Here is a 27,295-nt window from a genome sequence, read left to right on the forward strand (position 1 = left end):
ATAATTCTGATACGTGCATTTTCGGCGAGAAAATGTAGCCGATATTGGGCTTCCGAATCATTGTTCTGCTTGACATACGTGTTTATTAGTACGGTCGAAAATGACTATAGATTGGTAGTATTTACCAAAAAATTCGTTATATTTACTAATTATTTCTCTCAGTGTAGTAAACGTTGACGAGAAAAAGTTTGACGTTTTCATTTTGAAGCAATCTTCCCGTTCGATATCCGTATTAATCGATGCAGGATTTTGGGATCAAGAAGACTATCAGAGTGTTCGGGCGTCCATGAGCGTCCGCGGCATAATCAGAAACTGTCCGAAGCCGAGCGGTGAGATGATTGTGGAGAAATAGGCCGAATGCCCGGTCTACTTGATCGCTAAACTGCCGATGCCCGTGTTGCCAAAACAGGGCATGCCACAAATCTTCTCTCTTCTCCGAAAAAAGAATTGAAAACAAAAAAGAGCCAATTGATGGCGTTTGACTAACAATTTATCGAGTCTTAAACCTTCTAGAAACTCAAATTGCCAAATTTTACAACCCTCATCATTTCACAAATATCCAATGGCTTCGATTCTCTTCGACATCATAGCGTCGCAGCGTCGCCGCTAAGGTGCTTTCTTTTGAAATGATGTTACCGTTTACCGTCGTTTATTATTTCAATATTTATTTTGCTGTTTTCGCCCTTTTTGCTACCACATTTTATAGTTTTTCACAATTTTCATACAAACTAAATCGTAGCTTATGCTTTATTTGGAGTTTATTTATAATTAAATCCTTTTGCTGCTTGCTTTGTCTATTTTTTTAACCTTTATAGATATGAATTAAATTAAATAACTTCCATCTTACATGATTCGAAGTATTTCTTTTATTAATTTTTCATGCCTTTTCGTTGAATGAAAATTCAATTGTTGCGACAAAAAGCTGTTATCCCATATTCAGTGGACACTTACACTCCCGTTTTTTTTGCTGATTATCGAAAAGCATTACCCCGTCCACCCCCTTTAATGTACCACAGTCTTCCTCGCGTATACTTTTGTGTGAGTGTGTGCGCGTGTGTACGTGAGATAAACAACATTTCATTTTTCATTAATGCTTTACCGATTCTATTTAAAACCTTTTCGATTAAATATGTACAAATGCTGGATTGCATGTGATGATTATTTTTGATTGCTAGCCAATTCATTTCTGCATGACGGATTCGAATTAATTTCGACTGTTTTCACCTACCGACTCGTTTTCCACAACTTCGATTGGTTGAAATGAATGAACTCGTCTCTCATCTGGGGACAAATTTATTTACAATTGACCGAATAGATTTTTGTTCAAATGCGAAAACATATCACTGTTTTGTTTTGGGAAACATTATGTGTACTTGGTACTGCAAGCGAAAGTGTTGAATCTACACTCCTATTGCAATTCTGTCGATGTATAAGTGGCAAACTTTTTTTTCTGATTGGCCGGTTGGTGCTTCACAAATTTTTACTTTAACAATTGTACTTAATCTCAAATCCAATGTATCCTCCAGTAGATTGCTTATGAATGGAGGTTCAATGTTAAGCAGAACGTGAACTTCGCATGTTCTCTTATTGGCTACTTTGTATTTACAATTTCAGTAAGTAATTTACCCTCTGCGCAAAGATTCCTACAGCTCATCTAGTATATATTAATTTATAAAATTAAGTAAAAAGAACTATATCGATAGTTAACAGTTTTTCTTTTGTTTCACAAGTTTCGCAATGGATAAAAATTAAACGCGCTACATTAAATTAATGACGAAACCTAACATTTCAACTAATATTACCAGGCTCTAGTTTGCAGCGGGAGATAGCTACCGCACTGCTGCTGGTGGCTGTTGGCCATGAAGTTGTTCTGGTTCCGGTATGCCATGGCCAAACTGTTGGACATAAGGCTATTATTGCACGGCTGCTGCAGCATCTGGCCGGTAACGTTGTGGCTGCCGTTGTACGACGATAGCAGCGTCGAAGACGGCGTGTCCGGCGAGTGGGTATTGTTGGAGTCACTGGTTAGGACCACACTGGAACCCCCGCCTCCACCGCCGCCACCTCCTCCGCTGCCGCTCGCCGTCAGGGAACTATTGCTGCCACTCACTTGCTGCTGCTGTTGAGCCTGCTGCTGCTGTTGCTGTTGCTGCTGCTGAGCAGAAGCGTTGGAATTAGAGCCGCCGGAACACGGCTTGCCATCTTTAACTAGTACTGGTACGGCCACACGTCGTGGTGAGCTGGCTGACTGGATGAAAAACATAGATTGTGTCAGTGAGGATTCTTGTGGGTTGATTCTTTTTTTTTCTTTAATAATACAGGGTCCTTCAGATTAAACGCTTACGCAAGAAAATCGAATAGTTCCTTATAATTTTTTTTTCGCTCCGTCGATGGTAACATTGCATTCCCCACTTTGGGACCATAGTATTGGACTACTCGTTCAGTCTGATCGGATGGTTTTTAGTGTCAAGATTTACAAGAACGTGTATTTTTAGTAAAACAGTATTACTCGGGCAATCGAAGCCTTAATGAAACTTGGTCCTCTTTTGGTAAGAATTTCAACATTTCTCATCGTCGATTACTTCCTCTGGGGTACGTGAGGGACCGTTGCTATGTTAATAAGCCACGAAATTTGGAGGAACTTAAAGAAGAAACAACTCGAATTTTCAACAGCATCGAAGTCGTACTGTTAGAGTTGTGCATGAAGAATTTTGTTCACCGTTTAAACCACGTTATGGAAAAAAGGGGTGGTCACATCGAAAATGCCCTAAAATAAGTTTTATTTTCGTTTTATTTTAAACAAAAATCGGTTCACTTTTGTAGAAGTTATTAAAATTTGTTGTGTGAGCGTTTAATCTGAAAGACCCTGCATAAAAATAATAAATATAAGGTAAATGATTGGATGTTACGAAAATCAGATCATAGTTTGTCCACTTTTTTGAATGCTCTAGTTCAGCGCACCTGTGTCAAATCCGGTATTCAAATTTTTCCAAACATATAAATAAAACCGTCTTTTTCATGATACACAATAGTTTTATAGGATATTTTTACGGATTCACATGTGTTAAAGGTTTATAAAGTCCACCTTCTATTGGTGTCAACGCACCCCTCATTTGAGCTAACCTCTTAACAACCACCAGATGATTTTTTGGACCAATACTGTATTATAACACGTATAAATATTGTGAACATCATGTTTGCAGATCATTTGTATTAGATTTATATATCTAAATCATGTAATTAATGCATATTCTGATCATGGTTTGTCCGATGCACTGATGTTGGTTTGTCCACATGATTACTATGGCAACCGCTTGGCGCGCTGCAGTTTGTTTGTTTTGTTTTGTTGCCCTTTGCTCGTAGCAGAAACAAAGTTTCTCTGTGTTGAGTACTGTTCACCTTTAAGGTGAAGATGGAAGGAAGCCACAAATGGCTGCCACAATGGCGCTCACTTCTTTCATCTGCCTCCCTCACCCCCCGCCCGATAGGCAAAAAAAATCAATAATTTTACGAAACAGTGTGTGGAAAATTTTTGCACACTTCCATCAAGTAAGTAAACTTTAATCGATTACTCACAAGATATTAAATTTTCATCTGCCGTCGCAATGTATAGTGAAAAACGTCGGAAAACTCGGGCTAGTGCTCTGAAAGTTAAATTTTCATTTTTCTATTTTCCGCAATGGTTTTGTTCGTATTGGTGAAAGCATCGTTATTTTTTCGACACTGATGCCAGACAACATAATCGAAACAGCTGTAAAAACCACTCAATAAAATGTTATTCCTGAGTCATGTTATGAAAATCAATAGAACAAAATAGTGTTGATATCAATACAAATATTATTTTTACGTTTAATGGGTCTATAATGTAAGTTTTAGCAACTTTAATATTGGTTAAGAAATTTGTATTGCAGAGCTCGGAACACTGCCACGGCTGCCTCTGCTGTCAGGAATAGTAAACGGAAAAGTATTATATTCAATCAAAATGCTTCGGCCAACGAGGAGAAGAGTTAAAGCTCTCCAACGTGAATACGTGAAAAAAATACGATCAACGAAGGAAAATATTAAGGAATTATCAACTATAATCAACTGTTAGATGGTCTGCTTTTGTTAGCAGCCCCATGGCTGCAAGCGCGATCGCGAATCATAACAAACCTAGAATGTGCACAAACATTAGGTAAATGCATAGAATGTTGCTCTAGTAACGTACCGCTCTGAATCATATTTCGGACACTTTGTTCTAATATCTTCAAATGCTTAATGCACTGATGATATAACTATCAAATTAATATCACAATTACTTCTTTAGAGTAATCCCTTGGTTTCATTATCATTTCACATGAGAACTACATTTGAATTATACAGGGTTTTCCATTTCGGGCTTCCGAAAGTATACAGCCCTGCGCTGTTTGACACCGTTTGACATAGCTGTCAACCAAAGCGTCATATCGTTAGTTGAATGTCTGCCATTTTACAATATGGATCGTTTTAGCATCGCACAACGTGTTAATTTTGTTAAATTATACTATAAAAATGATGAAAAACCGGCAAATGTTTTTCGAGCATTACGGACGGATTTTGGTCGTCATGGACGGCCTACAGAGCACACAATCGCTAATGTAGTGCATAAATTCGAACAAACTGGATCCGTAGCGGATATTGTGAAATCTGTGCATCATCGTAATGTGCGTTCGGCCGAAAATATTGCTGCTGTTGCTGCCAGTGTGGAGGATGACCCGAATGTTTCGATTCCACGGCGTGCTCAGCAATTGGGCTTGTCAAACACATCATTGTGGCGAATTTTGCATTTGGACTTGCACTTACATCCATATAAAGTCCAGCTGGTACAAAAATTAGAGCGTGGTGACCATGGAATGCGTCGGGCATACGTCGATTGGGTGAACGAACAACAGCAGCAAAATGCTGAATTTTCGCATCAAATTTTCTTCAGCGATGAGGCACATTTCGAGCTCTGTGGCTATGTAAACACCCAAAATTTCCGTATATGGGGCTCAGAAAATCCACACGTGATTGTTGAGAGGCCATTACATCCGCCAAAAGTCACTGTTTGGTGCGCATTATGGTTTGGTGGAGTCATCGGGCCGTATTTCTTTGAAAATGAGGGCGAGACGGTAACTGTGAATGTTGAGCGCTATGGCCGCATGTTAACCGATTTTTTTTGCCACAAATTGAAGATATGGATACGGATGACATGTGGTTTCAGCAGGACGGCGCCACGTGCCACACAACACGACCGAACATGGCCATATTGCGAACGAAATTTGAGGGACGCATAATTTCGCTTTTTGGTGATGCTAATTGGCCGTCCAGATCATGCGATTTGAACCCGCTAGATTTTTTTTGTGGGGTTATTTTTGTGGGGCGAAAGACCGTGTCTATGCCAACTCTCCGCAAACTCTTGAACATTTGAAAGACAACATTCGTGAAGTTATGACCGAGATACCGCCCCATATGTGCCGAAAAGTTATCGAAAATTACCTGTTCCGGATCAAGGTGTGCGAGGAAGCCCTAGATGGACATTTAAATGATGTTGTATTTCACACATGATGGCATAAACCAAACTTTAATTTGAAATAAAAGTTTCATCGAAATTCGAATTCTAAGTGTGTTTTATTTCAATTTACTTTCGAAATTTAAAGTTGGAAAACCCTGTACATTAACGGCAGAAATCTTACAACACTACTCAATATCGTTTGTGTTTGACGTTTCCTTAGCGTGAGCATGTAGAATTTACCCGTTCATAAATATTTAAATTTCTACCGTGTTTCATCAGTTCTCATCATCGTTAACAGTTTACTGTGATTGCTTGGTAAGTGTTTTCCAGTTGATTATAAAATATGATATAATCAAGTGTAATGTAATTTTCGTCCAAAAAATTACAAAATAAAGTGTCCGAAATTTGAATTCAATCTGTCCGAAATTTGATTTAGTGTCCGAAGTTTGATTCTTAGTCGCTTCATTTGAAAAGCATTCTATTAGATGATTTTTTTTATCAAATTTGGTACCAAATAGGTACCGAAGTAGAAAGCCTAAAAGCATATTGAACTAATTTATTAAAAATATCAACCAAATAATACCTGTGCATAAAGTTTAGATCTGTTTTCTGCATCATATGCCTTAAGCGTCCGAAATATGATTCAGAACGGTATAAACTATTGAAAAATTTAGACACTAAAAGGAATTCAAGAATTAAGAATAGGATTTATCGTTGAATTGATAACACATACGACACAAGGCGATTAGGAGTACAGGAAAGGGACTAAACGTGAGTGCACAAAAATATTGCAATTTAAATATTATTGAACTTATACAATTATATAAGGAAAATTATAATCTCCATCATACAACACAAAATTCCGTGTTTCATTCCCGGAGCATTATAGTTGCGGTTTTTTGAATTTGTTGATTACAATAAGTTTAAATCTGTGACTTCCCGTGACGTTGCTACCAGGTAAGATCGCAATTCTTTCCTTGCTATTTTTATGCCCTTGAACATTATTTTAGTCTCAATGGCTAAAGTATAAGTGGAAATACACATCTAAAAGAGCCCCAATTCGCATGTGTTATAAATTTGCTCACGTTACGCTCGCGTATAATCTGAATTTTACTCCATGTGCAAATACATACCAAATCCTCACAAACACTATTACCCCATGGAAACACGTGGTTTTACCTATACTACTACAATGGCTTCGTTTCACCTTCACCTTAAAGTACCTAGGAAGCAGTATTCTGAAGAAAGCCTAAGCTATGAATGTATTAATATGATGGCAGTAAACTCAAGCAATGAGAAATCCAACATCTACTTAAAAAAATCGAATTCTTCATTCAAAAATTGTGATTTTTAAAACCACACAAACCATGATCATTTTTCGGACAAACCATGATCAGAGGTGAGCAAACCACGATCATGATTTATCTTAGAAGAACATCGTTGAAAAACATAAAAATGAGAATAATTTGAATACGTCACAAACGGCCACACTTGAGGAAGCATTACACTTGGATTTTGCACCACGATAATGCACCAGACCAAAAATGGCACGAATGTGATTGAACAAGCACCGTACTCTCTAGATATGGATCCGTGGAACTTTTTTCCTATTTGCGAAACTCGAATTATCGCTTCGACATTAGAACGAATTCGCTGCGTGAATTGTAGTTGCGTTTCAAGTTTATTATGAAAGAGAACAGAATGCACGCAAGCGTGAGTCCATAAGAGAATGTGAGAGAGAATTAATTCGGGTTTTGCTGCGCTCTCACTATTGAATGACAGCCAAGTTCATTCACCATTTCAGTGTCCATTGAAAATCGCATTATAAGTCGAAACATGGGTAAAAAAATGGCCCCTGCACAGCTCGTGCTGTTGAATTTACTGGTTTAACCCATTAGCAACCATTAGTGTAATTTTCATAATTAGCGAAAAAGAAACCCTAATGTTCAACTGACTGACTGACTGTTCGAAAAATCTAACATTTGTCAAAACTTGCACTTTTTTTTCGGAAATACAAACATACTGCGAACAAAAAGTCACTAAATAAAGTTATACAAAATTGAATGAAAGTGATAGTTAGTGGTAACTGAGAAACATTACCATATGGTTGCTTTCCAAATTCAGGTCGGACTCGATTATATGTGATTTAAATACAGTTTGAAAAACAAAATGTTTTTGTTAATTTCAAATATGGCTTATTTCAAGAAAAAGTGTAACCTTTCAACGTTAACACGAAATTTAAGTGGCTATTATATGTATAGTGGGTTGAAAATCATGATTTTTGAAGATTTTCCTTGAATTTTCACCAGGAATTGTTTATATCGATATTGCAGCGAAATGAGGATAAATATGAGTTGGGTATCAAAGAACAAATTGTAGAGCGGTAAGAGAGCTTTAATTTAATTGATAGAAACAACCATGTTCAACTACCAACAAGAATAACTATTTGCAAGCCCTTAAAAATCTGGTAGAGAGTAAGCCGAAACATTCGCAAAAACCGTTGAAGGCTAAGAGAGGGTACATCAACTACTGAACACTCTACTGAACACTCTACTGAACACCTCTCTTAGCCTTCAACGGTTTTTGCGAATGTTTCGGCTTACTCTCTACCAGATTTTTAAGGGCTTGCAAATAGTTATTCTTGTTGGTAGCCCCTGTCTTATCAACTCGTGAATCCAAGATGGCCTACAAATTCTCTATTGAGTTCAGATTTGGACTCTGCGGGGGCCATTCCATAGGTTTAATATGGCAGGAACGGAAAAAATGTCTTCGTTTTCTTCGCGGTAATTTTCGGGTCGATATCCTGCTGGAACACAAATTTGTTTTCCAGCCCAGTTTGAACCAACGAAACCTCCAAATGAGTCTGCTGTCATAATATCAAGTTAGTCATTTTTAATTTGTTATTTTTAATTTTAACCTATAAACTAATATTGAACATGGTTGTTTCTATCAATTAAATTAAAGCTCTCTTACCGCTCTACAATTTGTTCTTTGATACCCAACTCATATTTATCGTAATTTCGCTGCAATATCGAGGTTCAATCTACACCCTATATTTAAATAAAACAAAAAGTGGGCACTTTATTTTGACAAACATTGTTTTTACTATTGTTTAATATTTTTTAAAGTCTGGACAAGTCTTTTTTTATGTAACAGACAAGAAAAGAACATGATGAATGAACAATAAAAACCAAAAAAAAATAGAACCTTTCACTTAGTAGCTTTCTGCACAAGAAAGAGAAACTTAGGTAGGTGGGCATTTTTTCTGGCGGTGACTTAACGTCCAATTGTCCAATCAGCAAATCTTAAAAGAATGATCTATTCCAACAACTTTCTTGGATATGAATCGTCGAAATTGATACAAAAGGCGAAGAAGGGGCTTAAAACTATCAAAACATTTTATTTTCCAACTACCATTGCTAAAATGCCGAGTAACTGTCGCAAGGCTGTCAGGAAAGGTGTGAGTGTCAAGCTAGTTAATAAATAATCCTTGAGGATAAAAAAGGATAAATTGTTGTATGTCGATTCTATTCTACGAAGAGGCTTGACAAATGTTCCGTCTTGATATTTGATTTTTGATTTTGATATTTGAAACGTTAGTAGTACAGTTTCTTGCGAACGGATTTCGTTGAGCTTTATGTCAATCAACTCGAAAAAGGCAAAAAAAAGTTGTTGACAAATCTTTTAAATAATAAAATAGTTTAAAATTTAATTCAAATAAAAGATAAGCTTGCATGAAATACAGACATCCGGATCAGGTACCAAAGTAGCGGAGTTAAACAATTCATATCCCGCTTCTGAGCGGAATCGGAAAAAATCTGGGCCATATATGAAACAGTGACATAAAAACTAATATTAGCGGAAGAAACATGATTTGTATAAACGAATGATCATTTGAGGAATTCGAATAAAAACCAGACTCATCTGCTCGCTAAGATAAAACAGTTAAGCACCGATACTAACCTGATTATGCTGATTCTGCTCTGCCATCGCCTTCTCCTTTGCCTGCCGTTTGCATTTATATCGATGATTTTGAAACCATATCTTAACCTGAAAAAGAAACGAACGGAAAGAAAAGGAAGTAAATATCAGATCGTTCCTGGAAGTTCTCTCATTCTCACAGAAAAAAAAAGTTACGCGAACAGCAGGAAATTTGTGAACATGTGTTGGTGGCTGTGACTTCAAAAAGTAAAAATCAAACCACGACCAAATCAGATGACGGCACAGCGAGCGAAGGTGATGTGCCTCCTCGTTCGTAGAGACGAAGTCCGGAAACAAGATGGCGTTTTTGAGGTAAAGTGAAACGGACAAAAAAAGCGATACCGCTAAAAAATGGGGAATTCTATGTAGCGCGCATAGTGTGTATCCGAAAGAGACATGCACCAGAATGGCCGTTCGAGCCAAGCCAAGAAGAAAAAGAGAGCGTTTCATAACTCCCTCTTGTTGACGCGCTTCATTGTGTGTGCAAGAGCTGTAAAGAGCCTTCTTCAGACCTCTTTTCAAATGCACCCTTTAGGAGGAACTCATTTCCCTTCCTCGGGAACCAGCAAATTTCCACACAGAGCGCACAGCATAGCACACATAGCGACGACCGGAGAATGTCATCTCGTAGCATACCGTGTACCACCTTTTTTCTGCTGTCACTCTATTTCCCTGCCAGAAGACGGACGTTTGTAAACATTACGTTCAACATTCAAAGTGTGTCGCGCGAGAACCGCGGCGTGAACAAATTCCTGTAGGCTTCAAAGCGCTCTAATTTTGTTAGTGCCCCCGAGTGCCCCCGGTCCTCTCTATTCGTACGCGTCTCTGCGGCTGCACTGCACGAGAAAGTGTGAAGTGATTAGGTTTCTCCGACAATTACACCGCCAACTTGAAGCCGACTTTAAGCTAGAAACACTGATCTAGGTAAATTTGTTCTCAGACTGGTTCGAAAAATTGGTATTCCTGCGTAGGAAAACACGCAAGGTTTTTTTTCCAGATTCCCTTTGGCGGAACAATTTAGATTTATGACGAACATCAGTATTCGATAAATGATTATACAACATTATCACTTTCATCCAAGTTATCGAACATGATTTCTCCGATCACATGCGCTGGAACTAGAGTACCAATATAGTAAAATTTGTAAATTTGTAAAAAGCCCACCTTGTATATTTGAAAACTTTTCTCAATTTCTGGACTATTTTATCAAAAACTACTACCGTAGTTTCACAGAATTGTTTCCAGAATTTGTTAGCTTTATTTTCTTCCTTACATGGCTTCTTTAAAGTTAGCAAATATGCTATGACAAAAATAAAAGCCCACCCCCAAAAAATAATATTAAAATCATTCAAAGCCTTTGAGTGACCCCTCATTTCCACATGTTTCCACATAGGGCTGTGTGATATTACGTACAACCTTTCAGTGATTCAGTTGACGCGATATAAACAATGTGTTGTTTACGTTGGCACATAAACGTCGATTGTTGTTGTCTACACAAAGAGTTTTCAACAAAATCAAAATGGGTGGAAAGAAAATCAGCATGCAAGTCCGAAAACTTGTTCGTTCAAGATCATTTGCAGCAGATTTTACAGCGGAAGATTGCAGAGAAGTTCGGAATCAGCCGGGGAGCAGCTGGTGAAATTGTACACAAGCACAAAGCTTACGGTTCGCTTGCTGACAGATCCGGATGAGGTCGTCGTCGGAAGACCAACAGGCGGACGGATCAACGAATCAGCCGGGAAGTGAAGAAATCTTCAAAAGTATCAGTCAAAGTCACTCAGGAAAACCAAGAGCAGATTCAGAAGAAAAACGGCCGTTTGTCAGCAAGAAAAATATACTGAAACCGTTGAAATTTGCAGGGAAACATGTTAACAAACCCGGAGACTTTTGGAAAAAAGAATCGAAATTTGAGCTTTTCTACAAGAAGCGGGCGAAATAGTGTGACGGAAGAATGATGAAGGATTGCAGGAACGTCATTTGCAGGCTACAGTCAAGCACGGAGGAGGCAATGTAATGGTGTGGGGGGGCGAATTCACGGAATCGTGACAGCAGATGCCTACATTGACATCCTTAAAAGGACAACCTCAATAAATCGCTTCGAAAAACTGGCCTACGAAACAGTTTTGTTTTCCAACAGGACATCGACCCGAAGCATGTTGCTAAGAAGACCAAAGTCTGTTTCCGTTCTCGCAAAATAAAACCCATTGAATGACCATCACAAAGTCCTGATTTCAATCCGATTGAGATCCTGGGCCCATTTTCGACAACAAAGGGGTGAAAGATGGTGTCACTAATAGTATGCCCAAACGTCTTTGACGGGTCATTGAAGCTTCAGGAGGCCACACTAAATATTGATGCTTTCAACTTTTGCGCTTTTATTGTGTGATATGTTATTTCTCAAACTCGGGCTTTTATACTAGTTTTCTCTTTCTATTTTGCGTCCCATTGAAATAAAATGTTTTTTTTTCATGCTTTATGAATTGAATCCAGCTAAATATGAAGGGAATGCAATGAAGACTGTTGTTTTTATGATAAACACTCATGAAATTGTTATTTTTATTAAGAGAAATTGTTTTTTATTCGAATAAAATTGAGAAAATCGTTATCTGATGCTGTTTTCGATACACAACAACAATGTAAATAATTTCTTTCGCTTCAATATCGATTATCAACAATACCGCACAGCTCTAACTGTTATAACATGAAGAAACGGGGGATTACTCTAAGGTTTTGAGTGATTTTCATATTATGTTTTGGGGGTGAGCTTTTATGTTTGTCAACGCATATATGACAATAGTAGTTTTTGATAAAATAGTCCAGAAATTGTGTTTCTCAACATCCAAGATAGGGCTTTTTTATGCCTATTATTGTATTACTGTATATGAAGCTACGATGATTTTATAAAGAAAATCTGAGGGACGCCCCATCGAAGACAGTACCGACGCTGTGGATAAATATGAATAATCCTTGGAAAAAATAGTTTCTTGGAGTTTCTAATAACTCATTTGACTATAATTTCAAAAGTTTAAAAATAGAATATGTGCGATATACATAAACTCCCAAACCAAGAACACTACTCTTGATAGATCAATTATTCATGAACTTCCTTACAAACATTTCTTCTTTTTATAGAGACCGGAATTTGAACAGATAACTAGACTATTTAATTTAAATATAAATACAAAATATAAATAGAAATTGAAAAAAAAAGAGAGTGATGAAGAAAGAGCCAAAAACGAATCTTGAAAGTCATATTTAAAGGAGAAGCTATCTCATCTAATGTCTAGAAACCTGAATTTTACTGAAATATCAGACAATTTGGATTTTACAGCAACAATACTTTGAAACAAAACCATTTTCTTGAAGAAACGGCTTTTATTGATAATGATTAGTTTACAAGAAAACATTTTGCAGGATTTTGCAACTTAGTTTGTTGTTTAAATTAATAATAAGGGACACAAATAGTGTTAATTTTGTCGTTTTCTAATCTAAATCGGATCTCATTAGGGGAAATCAGAGTATAACCTAAGGATTTCCACATATTTCCAAGACTTCCCATGTCCCTCCGACTTCAAATCATTACAGAAACTCTCTTCAACTATTCATTCTACAGTATCTGTTGATTATTTTTTGAGTAGAACTTGAGTTTTGATAGAGTACAAAAACTGATTTCGACACCCTGTCGGGTTAAAACCTTTAGAGAAACGAATGTAAACTTGTTACAATAAGCAGGTAAAGGACAAATTCCTACTGCTGGTCCGGAGTAAACACGAGAGTTTTAATTCCAGCCAACGTTGAACAGGGCTTGTCAACAAAAATCCTGGAAGAGTTTCAATGCTCATTGGCACAACCCCCGTGATTGCTCACCCAAATCACGGGGGTTGTGCCAATGAGCATTGAAACTCTTCCAGGATTTTTGTTGACAAGCCCTGTTCAACGTTGGTTTTGGCTGTTTTATCAATCCAGTTCTGTCGTTTTGTCTTCCTAATATAAACACAAGACATCTAAAAAAAAAAGCAAGGACGCATTCCTGTCAGTGGAACACAAACCAGGTGTCGGTGTTACCCCGAATGGGCTCGGAATTTCAAAACAACGTTTTCCATCATCGATAATCAACAAAACCACCTAGCGTCTCATAAAATACACTGAACAATGATCTAAGATTAATTAGGCTCACAGAAGTATCGAATTTTCCAAAACTATAACACTTAAATTCCACTAGCGAAATTTTACACTGACTAACTCCTGTTTGCTGACCGGTCCTGTTGTGTTGTTCCACAGCTGTAGGGTGAATTGGAACGTAAAACATGACAAGTGTGTCCAGGGGCTATGGAAAATTTGCAAAAAAATGTCTTCGGGGTTTCGGGTTTATACTGATTTCCCTCTACCGAAATTTCCAGAACAGGAAAACTCAGAGGTTCAGAGTCCAATGATGCTGGGCGGACAGTACGAAGAGCATCGAATACCATTGCCATGTATTTGCCTCTGATGCCCTCTGTACGAAAACATGTATGAGGATTTTCATCAATCCGTTTATAGACGTTGAGTTTAGGCTGAACGTTGATACCTTTGATAGCTGCAATCGTCAAGTTTTTCTTTGAAGCTCAACAGATTCTGCATCTTCCAGTGGGTTTTTTCTCCCTCCTGTTATCCAGCTACTGAACCAATACCATAATCGTCAAATTTAATCAAATCACGAACGATTTAGAATGCCTGCTTGTTTAATGCAGTCCGTGAAGTTTGATAGAAGACGCCGAAGTCATAATTAATTGTGCCACGACCACGAGCAGAAAGCAGAAAGCTGCAGCAGCTATTTTTAAACAGTAGATCGGAGGTCGTAGAATCGGCGCAACACTGTCAGTTGGATTTTTCGATCTTATTTAGAGTAATATTTCAAAGTGGCATAAGGCGAATATTATTTATGATGTAAAAATTAAAATTACCGAAATTACCGGTTATCGATTGTGAAATTACCGGTAATTCGGTAATGGAAAATGACCCGGTATTACCGGTAAAACCGGTTAACAATCCCTAATTGCAAATAAGCACGTCTTAAAATCTTTCGTATAGTTTGCCAAATACACGGCCCAAGCCGAGAAAGATATAGATTCCCGTTTATGCTTTTCTTTTTACTCTTAGAAAACACTTTCCAGCTTCATTTTACAATGAGGTGTAATATTATCACGCATTTATGCAACAGCACATGTGTTAAACAGCCTTGTTAAACTGGCCTTGGTTCAATCTCCGTTGACATCGAATGGACTTTTTTGGTACAATCCCAAAAGCTTGAGCTTGGGTAGACTGTACAATTCGTAGTTGCTCGCCGTGATTGACCTAAGCCAACCAAATTGCACAAAGAACACACAGAATGACGCTTGGGACTAGCAAATCATTCTCGTTGTACAATTTTCGGTGATTCGAGCTTTAAATGGTCAATAACGACGCCGGCCACGTCCTTGCAGTCACCAGGGCAAGGGAAGGAATGTTAGTATGATATTCGCCGCCCGAAGGCCAGAAGGGTCGCCTCTATAGCGACATTAGACATTAGATAAAATCAGGATTCACTGCGGTAAGTGATGTGATTCTATAAACCTGAACTCTCAACTATTCGGCGGAATGAGATTTGAAGAAAATATACATTCTTATCGGACCGGTCATGCATTTCGTTATTCATGGTGCCTAGTACATAGATGTTTTTCCTGACCTGAGAAGGTAATAAAAACTCCTTTATAAACTCTCGATCTATATATTTATTCAATCGCGGAGACCAAGGTTATTTTTGGCAACCTGAGAAGGTCGCTAAGAAACCCTTTTAGAACTCCTCTAATAGACGGTATATTCTTAACCTGAGAAGGTCACAGAGGAAATTCTTTCAAACTCTCTAAAACTGACTATGTATTTCGATGTACGTCACATGTATTATCTTTCGGAATATTATTCAATTGCGACAACCAAGGTTATTTTTTAAACCTAAGAAGAACTGCAAGACACTGCTTCAACATTACTCAAATCGACGATATATTTCTCACCTGGTCACCTAAGAAATTCCTTTAAAATTTTTTGGTACAATTCCAAAAGAGATGAAAAAAAAGAAAGAGATGTCTGCTCCCATACATATAAACATTTTATTCGCTCATTTGACCCATAGCACACTAAAAAGTATTATTTCTGCCGAAGATGGAATGTTTTCTGCCAAAGCTGGTGCTGTTGTACAAATGCGTGATAATAATACACCTCATTATAAAATGAAGTTGGGAAGTGTTTTCTAAGAGTAAAGGAGATCCTAAACGTGAATCTATATCTTTTTGGTCTGGGCCGTGTATGGGGCAAAGTATGCGAAAAGATTCAATGCGTACTTATTTGTAATGCGTCTCTTGACTCGCTCGCTCATATTGATCTCATATTGCTATACCATATATATTATACAAATGCTATACCAGTACGTGAGAGTAGCACATTCCCTGTTATGTGTAGGCTAATTTAATATAATAAATCGGGATGCCAAAACATGTGCTAAAATAAATTTTGGGTGTAGGAACAATTTAAGAGCTTCTGTTTCTATAGTAGTTGTAATGCTTGAGTCTACATTTTGAGGTTAAATCCGATGTTTGGCAGACGTAAACAAACCATTTGACTCCCCCAAATAATCAAGGAAAACCGAACATGAAATAAGTCGAATCAATCAGAAGCTATCGTTATGAATAAAATTATTCAGGAGTTTCTTCAAGTGTTGATTGGATCTCGTCTGCTGTCTGATGGTTGGAGCGAAACGACTTGGATGATGGTGATGATGATGATGTTTTGTATTATATGTTATCAGTTCATTATGTATTATCAGTTCATTTGTCTCTAGCCTTGAAAAAGACCAAATTGGAAAACTAAATTAAACACCAGGCCTTGAGAAAAATCATTTCGAAAGCGTTGCTACCGTCTGGTTGCGAATACTGTAATTTGGAATCGCGAATGGCTTGTTTATGCTCAATAAATAGAATACGGCGGAGCTAAAATTGCAATATTTTCACTATCCACATTGTCCGTAGAACGGATGCTACATTCGCATTTCGAGCGACCGATTTACGCTCGTCTGTATTCTTCCAATTTTCCTTTATTTAAATGATTTACGGGTGAGGGAACCGTAATATATAACGTACCGAAAAACTTTGGAGAATTTCCAATTTTATTGAAATGCAATCCGTTCAGAGCTAAAATAATTATTAACGTTAAAATTATTTCATAGAAAACAGGTCACATTTAGGCTGCAATTTAGTAATATACAGCCCTAATAATATACAGCCCTATTCTGTATTCCGACGGATTTTCATATCGTTCGAACCGTTATTTCTTTCGTGTTATAATTTCTCATTCCCTATTTCGAACGTTTTGCCCATTTAATATTCAAAGAGAAACAGATCGGACGAAATGCAAAAACAACTCGAACGGAAGACAGGATGGAAAAAATTCGAAATATTTCGAATCGATCGAAATACAGAATAGGGCTGATAATTTCCATTTCTTGCCATCACGTTGCCTTGAAATAAGGGATCTCATCTCAACTTTTTTTGATAAATAATTGCATTGTTGTACATATACTTCAATCATCCAAACTCATTAAATATTCACTTGTGTGGAGCCGATCTTGAATATTTTCTATCACTCTGGTTTCCGAATATGGTTCGAAACGATTTCTTGGGCGGAATCAATGATGGACATCACCCAATAAAGTTCATTCTAGATATTCAACGTAAAAAATACTTTCCGGTAGACCTCATATATACGCACAGAAATCGCTCGAAATTGGCGAATAGCTGTTGAATAATGCGCTCAGACAGACAACAGTGATTATTATTGGTTGCAAACATAAACCCGGCCTGTAGTTTCTACAATCGTAAACACAATAGGGCTAACCACCGCTCGTCAAGGATGCTTGTTTTTTTTCGCCCTCGGTTTCCTTTCTTACGGTTGCAAAAAAAAACCTCCTGCGCTTCATGGCCGGCTGATTCCGGTGAACCCAAACCAGTGGAGTGCATACATGCGCGTCAAAAGAAGCATAATAACAAAATATATATTAATCAGATTACAGAAAACGCCATTGTACGCGGGATCAGTTCTAGAGGGAAAAAAGAAGGAAAGAAAAATTCAAGTGTCCTAATAAGGATCGAATCATTCTTCCGACGCACCGGGACGGATTCAATCTCTATAAAATTTTAAAATAAACATCTTTGTAAAAAGAGGTACGTCTAGGAAAAAAACACATCTCTGCCCAAAGGATTGTAACACCTCCTGCAGTGAAAAGCTATAAGCCTACCAAATCGTGGCTTGATTTGGATGTTGGCAGTATTCTTATGACACCTTTGCCCCGCAGATTGGTAAATAAATCGGAAAACTGAGCCGTTTGTGAAAACACCAGCTGAGAAGTGCCCCCATCCATCCATTCATCAGCTGTGACAAATCCGAACTCTCGGGCTGCATGCAATTCATTGAATTTGCGTCACTTGAAATAAACCACTAGTACCCGGTTCAAGTGACACTTGGTTTTAGAAATTTAATTTATAATAAAAAAGTTTCTCCTCTTAACTTCTCCAATTGCTCCTGTATGTGCAACATTTGCGCAAGCACGTTTATATACGATTTATTAGTGGGGTGGGGGTGTTTATGTGGGCATTCTACCCAGAAACCTAAAATTCACCGCGCTTTTCCATGTTTCCAGATAGATAGAGATAGTGTGTGTGTTTCGGCGTTCAGTTGGATCTGTTTTATGAAAAATTAGAAAATAAAATATGGCTACCAATTCGAGTGCTCGAGAGTGTCCACTTGTGTGGGAGTACGGGTACCGGGGGTACGCTTGCTCCGTCGCGCGCTTGTTGTCCAGCACTAGAGGATGCTTTGCGCTGTCACAGCACACGATTCGCAACGTTGTCAACAAATCCAACCGACCGACTCCCGGAAGTTATTGAAACCAAACTGCTCTACTACCGTTGCGTGTAGAGGCATATGTTGGGAAAAGTATTGCTGCATCGTGCAATTTATTCAACATGATTTTCAATCTTCATGTTTTGTTCAACACCTATTTCAGTGATTGAGCGTTGTCTGTAAAATAACATGCTTTTTTTTTCTTCAGTGTTTGGAAATTTTTTAAAATGCTAAGATTTTCGGACTAAGTTGCATCAAAAATCTGCAGTCTGTGTAAAATTGAGTATACACCTCGTGCTGCTTTGTTATTTTGGAGTTTTTCGGGATTAAAAAGTAAATAATAAAATGCGACTCATATTCATCGTAAAATCGATCCATTTTACTCTCATGTATTGGGTTGGGGAAAAAGAAATGTCTGATCGAAATTTGACGCTTTATTTGACTTACTCAAAATTATCCAGTTTAAGTCAAATATGCGCCGTTTTGTTCGCAAACTTGTTGCCATTTAGATGGATTTTGCATGGACCGGAAGAGATGATAATCACTTGGAGTCAGGTCCGGACTATACGGTGGGTGCAATCCCATCCGAGCACCCGTAGCTTCTGGTGGGTCATCAAAGATGTGTGAGGCCGAGCGTTGTCCTGGTGGAAAACAACACCATTCCTATTGATCATTTCTGGCCGCTTCTGGTCAATCGCCTGCTTCAAACGGTCAAGCTGCTCACAGTAGAGAACCAAGTTGAGGGTCTGGCCATAGTTGAGCAGCTCATAGTGGATGATTCCCTTCCAATCCCACCAAACACACAGCAAAACCTTCCTTATCGTCAATCCGAGCTTGGCGATGTTTTGGGCCGGCTCACCGCGCTTCGACCACGACTTTTTTCGCTTTAGGTTGTCGTACGTGATCCACTTTTGATCATCAGTTACCATCTTCTTCAAAAATGGGTCGATTTCGTTCCGTTTCAGCAGTGCAGGCGTTGATTCGGTCTTAAAGATTTTTTTTTGCGTCAACTCGTGTCAACAGATTGTCGTCTTTAAATAGCCGTATAGTATGACCCGATGCAATAAGTACAACACAAGATATGTTTAAGTGTTGCCATGTATTGACAATATACGACATTTCTTTTTCCCCAACCCAATAGTTATAAAAAAAAGTAATAAAATGGTCACATTTCTACTTCATGTTTACAATACAAACAAAAAATCTCCAATTAAGACGTGGCAAAATTGACTGTACAGTTAAGTTTTTCTTAAGAAAAAAATGAAATCAGATCATGAATGTTAACAGATAACAAAAATCAATCTCCTAGTATTTGGTTTTGACACCACCCCCTCCCCCCTTTTGGCGTCCAGCCATTCCTGCAAGCATCGAGGCGAGATTTCTGGTCACTGTAGACGGAAGTGCCTCCCAGATCTCCGTAATGGTCGTTTTGAGTTCCGCATTGTTCCCTGGATTTGAACTCTTCAGACGGTTCTTGATTCCCCACCATAGATACTCAATAGTGTTCAAGTCCGGTTATTGCGGAGGTGTTTTGAGTTGATTGAACATTATAGAGTAGATATTCCCACACGATGCGGTCATTATCCTGTTGAAGGTAGTAATCACGAGGGAGCACCGATCATTGTTTCCTCTACACCATCTGTCTTCCATTGACTATTGACACCGTATTAATAGTCACCTTATGTTTGAAGACATTCATGACTTTTGAGTCACCCTGTACTTCCGTGGAGCTGTCACATGTTAAAATATAAATAAGAACAAAAATCGCACTCTCGGTAGCCATTCGGCCGTAGTTTTGTGCGTTTCGAATTTAAGGAATTTCTAGTGAAATCTAGTTTATTTGACCTGATATTTTCGACAAATCAACAGTTTGGACGACTGTTCACGTATTCTAGGAGAGGCGAACAGTTATTTTGTTCAATTTCAGCGTTTATTCCGCGTAGAAATTACCTTGTTGTTTGGGGGCAAAGTGGTCAGTGGAGGATTACTACTGATAATGTTCTATTTTCAAAAGCTGATATACCTGATCACCTTCTGCCAGGAAAAATATGCCACCCCAACCAAAACCAAGCCTCATTATGAAAAACGTCGTGTCTTTCTCACTACGTTGAGTGCGTATGAGAAAATTTTAATTACGACTTTAGGTGAATAGGCCTAGCTTATTTCATACATGTACTTACTATTTCAATAATGATTTCAAAAAATTTGGACAAGAAAACACGCAACAATCTATTCCTTCTAGCATGATATGGTCGGTGTTAAGTCAGACCGGACCATGTGACATTTTTATGATTTCGAGAAAAACGAACATAAAGTTTAATGCTCTGCAATTTTCAAAGCATTTAATTTTTTCGTTCAATATTGTTCTCAGAAATGTTAGTTACTCACCGACAATACTTTGATGTATGATAATTGTTAAGATTTGGTTCACTATGACTGAACAATTTCGAAATATTTCTCAATCAATTAACAGTTGTGAGTCAAAATGTGCCAATATGCTATGAAAGTTAGAGCGAAAAGGGGTATGAGGTTGGTTGCGCTCAGCATAATAGTCTCTGTCATTTACCGCTGGCATGAATACACGGCAAACAAGTTAAGCAGAAACATCCCATTTTCAATCATCTTAGACAGCATTCGTCAATAGAATCGTCAAATTTGAATTCATTGTCATCGCTATAGCCTAAATCGCACTGTGAAATAGTACATTTTGCGATCATTCACACTGAGGACCAGCATTTTTCAATGATCCGTTTAGTCGGAGTGGACCAAGTTTATCTTTTAATATACTCAGAATGTGCACATTTTAAACTAACGGGTTCTAGCACAATTCGACTGGGTACCTACCTGTAAGCTTCAAGAAAATGTTTTGTTGGTTTGAGTTCGGCGCTTGGATATTGTTTAAATTCAATATACAAATGATTGGCACATGGTCCACTCTGTCTGAACATGATATAAAGCCATTTCGCCATGAGAAATGGTACATGGTCCGCTCTGACAGCATACTATGAGGGATTTTCGTTGATCAATCATAACAATTTCGATCCATTATTACTGCTGTATGCGTGACTTTCCAAATCTGATAAAAGTGGTATGTAGGTTACATAATGCTCAACCAAATGTAATCAAAAATTCGAAATTTTCAATTGTGCGACTTGATCCGCTCTGACTTAAGATCGACCATACGTGCGATAGACTATTTTGCCCCCCACAGGTGAAAACTTTACCTCCTCACTAAAAAATGTTCGATTTTTCAACTTAATATAATGATAAATGTACTATTTTCAATTTTCATAATAAAAATCGCTCGCTATCTCGAACAACAATAAGTTGAGCTACAATATTGTTTGAAAAACCGAAAATGGGCATGCTCCTTAGGGTGACCACTTTCCCCCCATTTCCCCTATGCATTCTTTATCTCTCTTCATTCTGCTTTCAAGCGTAGTTGCACACATACATTCACCTCCTCACTCACACATCCATACACGATAGATGGTATTTAGACGGATTGCCCATATCAAAGCAACCGTCGAACACTCCCCTATCAATTGCGAATGTGTCGATTGAACGTTTTAAGCGTTGAGCGTTCCTCATGAACACTCGTTGTTTAATTACAGGACGATCAATATCTAATGAATAAGACGAAAAATAGTCGAAATGTCATATGACATCTTTAGTTCGACGGTCGTTTGACTGTTCATTCTAGGATGTTCATTAATGACACGGCACATACGTCTCCAGAAATAGTCATACTGATTTCTACTTGTTTATGATTTTCTTTACTGTAGAGTGGGTTTTTCCGACATTTCCTGCAGTGTCTTTCCTCGACAAGTCTTACTTAGCCTAAGCAGTGGTTTGGTGTTGACGTCACAAACTGACAAAAAAAAAGTATGTACGCTAATTCACCAAGATCTTACTAAAAAGTTTGATTTGTTTGGAGAAATTTAAGGTGTACACTCAATTTTGCGATGCTTAGAATAGAGATTGTTTTCAAATAAATAATCAACAAAAAACTTTTCGCGAAATTTTCATGCGCGCATAGTTAGTTAAATGTGTGTGTTATTAATATGCATCAAAAGAAGAAATAAATTCAAAATATTTTGTACCAAATAAATGGTATGTCGGAGAGCATGTGTATACTCAATTTTGGGATTTACTGTATGTACAAATACACCGCCTACTTGATTTGGTTGAATATGAAAGTTTATTTCTAAATTTTTGTCTATGGAACACTGTACTGTTTGCCGACGTTTCTATTCGAATTATTCAGTGACGACCTATTTTTTTTTTTTGCTTTCTATTTTACAGAACTGAATGTTGAATGAAACGTCTACCTTGATTACATATTTTCTAATGGCTAGCACTATTTATTTATCAATGAACTAAAACATATATCTTTCAGTTTTAACCAAAGGTAGGTAACCAGCTATAACCCTATAACGTGCTCAAATGTAGGTCATTGGTATGCTTTTCACTCCCAACAATGGTTCAACGACTGGAAAAACATAATTCATATTCAATTAATATTTTTTAAGTTATTTAAATAACAAGTTGCTTTACTAAATTCCATGAACTGTAATGTTTTATCTTAATTCCAAAATCAACCCCTCAACCGCTAGTCATACCATACGAAACCACACATTCAGATGATGTAAGTCGCACAAAATAAGAAACTCGCCGAAGAGCTCTCCCAACGACGCTCCCAGTGACGATTTATTCCTCACCATGGCGACGGGTCGGAGCGCCATTTCAAGAGCGCGCATCCTCCAAAGTGGCGGAACACGAACGAACAAATACACGAATGCGCTTGAACCTCGAGATGATAGTAAGCATCAAAGAAACGATAAATCAACGAGCAGATTATCGTTAATTATTTTGTCCCGATGTTTCGTTCTGTTCGCAGCTGGCTGGATGGTTCGCGGGGAACGAATCCCCAAAGAAGCCGCGTCGTGATCAAAAGCGCGTCGAAGCGTGAAGCGCTACTATGAGAGCAACTTGCCGCCATCTTTGTTCGGTTGTCACGAGCCACCAAAAGACGGCGGGTTTTATGGCGTCAGTGACAAGTCACTTTGGCGCTTGATATAAAATTAAACAATTTTCGACGGATCTTAAGATAAATCGTTTGATGGTCGAACAGAAAAAAAGATTTGTCATTAGTGGATTATCATAATTTATCCTTAAAATCTGCGTGGGAAACGAAGATGAGCAGAAGTGAAGCGTGCAGTTTCACATCCGTGCAAAAACCTCGCCCTCGCTCAAACCAAATAGTTATGAATTTACCAATTTTCGGATTAAAACGGCAATATATTTGATGTTATTTTTCACTCCTCATTTCACCTCATTCTGCCGGTGCCGATGCGGGTCGATTCTGGGGATTAAGGCTTGCCTCCGGTAGCAGGTACGATCAACACTTTTTTTTGTGTGGTTGTGGGAAATAATTGCGGGTTATTTTGTTCAACAAGTGCACCAACTGCCTTTACCCTCTATTATGCGTTCCGCTCTACACGTCATCCAGCCGTTTCAGGCTAACCTCATTTCAATGTGTACAGTTGATTTGTAATAACTTCATCGTTCGCTGAAAACCCTGTAATTAAGCTATTGTAAGGCCATCTCATAATTGAATCTCAAGATGGTGGGGGCTGTAGAAGAATTAATTGATATTAATCCCTGCTTCCTTCCTGTCATTGCCCGCTTCACAGCGTCGGATAGCGTCGACCAAATGTTTTTCTTGGCGAGGCCTGGGAATTCCGTTCTACCACTTCTTTAACCCGTCTCCTGGGCGAAGAAGTATTTTTACCCTCTAATCTGATACGAAAATAATTAGTTGTCTGTTTTGCGAACGGAGCTTAAACCGCACAGAATTTCCTCCATTGGAAAAACAAGCGTACCGAAAATTGAGGATTCCCTCCAACCCGAACGAAACAGTTCTTGTTTGTGTTTAAACTTTTCATGCATTATTCTGAAGGATTAAAACTGACTTTGGGCTACATCTTCGATGGTTACCATGGAAAACATCCATCGATATGATTATGCCAATGAAAGTTGTTTTGTTTTTTGGTGCGTAGTGGGACGACTGAAGTCACTTCCGTCTCAGGCAATGCACGAGTTAAGGTGGTGTTATTTTACTTGTTGACTTTTTGGCATTTTGGGTTTTTTTCTTGCAGCATACAATAACTTTCGTCCGGTTTGGGAAATTCCGAAAAAAGCAGTAGTTGAGTAGGAATATTAGAAGCACTGAAACTATCCATCACATTAGATTTTATTAATACTGCTGAAAGTGCGGTTCACGAAATCATGTAACCACTCCAATTCTATGGACATTTTTGTTTCGAAAACACTTCTCAACTCGAATCATGTGCGGCCAAAACTTAATGCGAGCCGGTGCCCCCACTTCTAATTTGCAGCGTACCGCATTTTTATGAAGCCGTTATTTGGACAGTGCTGTGGTTGTGGTTGTAGGTTGACACGATAAATAACTGTCGGAAAAATATACTGTTCCATCTCACTTGACCAGGTCAATATGGGTAGTTGTGTCGGTTGTACAAATCCCCCTTGCAGTGTACAGATACTGTTGGTTCGAACGTTCGATGGTTTTCTTCAATCAAATAAGTCATATTATCACACTTGGATATGGCATAAAAATGATTTTTTTAATGTAATTGAATTTAATCTATAAATATAAAGTTTATAATGTAGAATTTTCTCTTCTCTTATGTTCTATAAACAATTATGAGACTTTGAGACTTTTGCTAGTGCCGATACATTTCCAGATTCGTAGTAGTGAAATCTGCGATGAAGTTCGCACATGAGAGACCGACTTCGGAACAGAGTTGCCTGATCGACGAAAATGTCTACGGCTTTGTGTGAGTTCTACAGAAACATTAGGTACATAACTAGGCTTTTGTTCATGCAAATGCATCTTCTTATGAGAAACTGGCTACAAGAGAATCATTTGAACTATCGCTGATGAGCTAGCTAGTGATGACTAGCTACAATTTTTTCTCGACTATGTATTTTCCTGGCAGAGCTCGAATAACTTTATGGAGAAAGTCCCCGTGCTTTGAGACTAGCCACGAAACAGACCATATTTTATTGTTTTCATATGAGCGGATCTGCTTATAAGCCAGACCATCTCATCTGTACTTTTGCCCTACGAATGAACCACAATTTTCTGCATAACTCGAAAACTAATCAAGCAAATCGAGCCAAATTTGGCATGTGGAGGTTTCTATGGTGAATCAACACTCCTCCCCTCTCTCTAAGGGGGAGGAGGGCTACCATACAGATGAAGCATAAGTTTCTGCAAAACTCAAGAACTAATCAAGCAAATGGAACCAATTTCGGTATATGGAGGTTGTAGGGGACAATAAATGTTTCTATGGCGGTTTGACTCCTCCCCCTTCCTAAGGGACTGCATTACTCGAGAATCAATTACGCAATCAATCTACTGCCACACAAATTAAACACAAACTTCTGCATAACTCGAGAACTAATCAAGCAAATGGAACCAAATTTGGGATGTGAGGGTTTTTGGGGACGAGCAATGTTTCTTTGATGGTATGACACCCCTCCCTTGTCTGGAATGGAATGAAAATAATACACATATTTCAATCAAACATATTCCAACCAAACATGACAATTGAAAATGTTCGGAAAACTCTGAAGAAAATGGGAAAATTTACGAAAATTAAATTCTCATATGTTCTACAATTTCAAAGTGACAAGCGTTGTTAGTCCATTTGATGTTTGCGCTAACGAAATTGATCTTTGTTCGAAATTGGAAATGGATTTTAATGTGATAATACTCACTCCTATAGCTTCTTCTATCTATATAAATAAAAATGGATCGACGAATGTGTTGATAAGAGAAAAACTCGAGAAAGGAATTGTCCGATTTAGGACTGTCTTCATTCTATCATATTTTCTGTATCAAACATTTATTCCAGGTAACGGAGAAACATGTTATTTGCAAGTGGTTGACAAATCTTGAACGAGAATTGGTCTGAAAATAATCAGATGTCATAATGACGAGAACTTCTTATGAGCTTATTATGTAGAAGTACCAGGAATCTTATAGTAAAAGATTATTTCAAAGGGTAGAATAGAAGTTCAATCAATGGACAGTTTGGCGATTGGACCCATGAAGGGCGCTTAGTAAGAAAATTTGAATGTGATAACGAAAAATAAATTTTGGGCGGGACGAAGTTTGCCGGGTTAGCTAGTAAATAAATAAAAACACGTTGTATGTGATTTACACTTCAAGAGACTAAAATACTCAAATCTATCTATTCAAAATATTTATGACTTCTGTTTTGTACAAGTACAGGAGATTTTTAGGTGGTTTCCAAAACATCAAACGCAATAGTGTGCCGAAGACAATCCATGGATTTGAATCTTTTTTTTATAGTTATAAAAGTTTTCTCCAAGCTATAAAACATAGTTTTTTAGATATAAATTATCAAAGATTTTACTTACTAAAATCGGTACATCCTATTATTATTGAGTCAAAAAAATCCTAATTGCTGTGGAAAACTCATACTTCCTCCAACCCAAACGGGATACAAACTTTCATTCGAATCAAAAATACTCATGTTTTGCCATTTGTCGATTTCATTTGGAATTGATCCTTATCGAGAATTGTATTCAGTCTTGGGATCGACATTATCGTTAAGATCTTCGAGTCTGTTTCTAGAATGCAACCATACATGTAACAATTCCGGAGAAAGCTGCTACAGGAAGAAATCATTAAAATCGGCAACGGAGCCTCTCTCTTGAGTTTCAGCCTCTGCCAATGGGCGCTTGGCTTGCTCTTGTATGGTTTTCCGCAAACTTTGTTCAAGTACCAATTCAAACTATCACTCATCTTTTCCATCGCGCCATTACACGTCATCATCG

At 38.0% G+C, this 27,295-nt stretch overlaps 1 protein-coding gene across 3 annotated transcripts in view; it reads right to left on the minus strand.

The window, feature by feature from the left end:
* Positions 1–645: 645 nt before the first annotated feature.
* LOC129779049 (homeobox protein Nkx-2.1) overlaps positions 646–27,295 on the minus strand; it is a 72,397-nt gene continuing 45,747 nt past the window's right edge. For all 3 annotated transcript variants that reach the window (XM_055786320.1, XM_055786306.1, XM_055786313.1), the window contains 2 exons: positions 9,476–9,562; positions 646–2,248 (listed from right to left, as the gene is read on the minus strand). In XM_055786320.1, coding sequence (XP_055642295.1) covers positions 1,799–2,248; positions 9,476–9,562 — 537 coding nt within the window. In that variant the 3' untranslated portion in view covers positions 646–1,798. The remainder of the gene's footprint in view (positions 2,249–9,475; positions 9,563–27,295) is intronic.

This window comes from Toxorhynchites rutilus, chromosome 1 (assembly GCF_029784135.1).
Source record: "Toxorhynchites rutilus septentrionalis strain SRP chromosome 1, ASM2978413v1, whole genome shotgun sequence".
Lineage (NCBI taxonomy): Eukaryota > Metazoa > Arthropoda > Insecta > Diptera > Culicidae > Toxorhynchites > Toxorhynchites rutilus.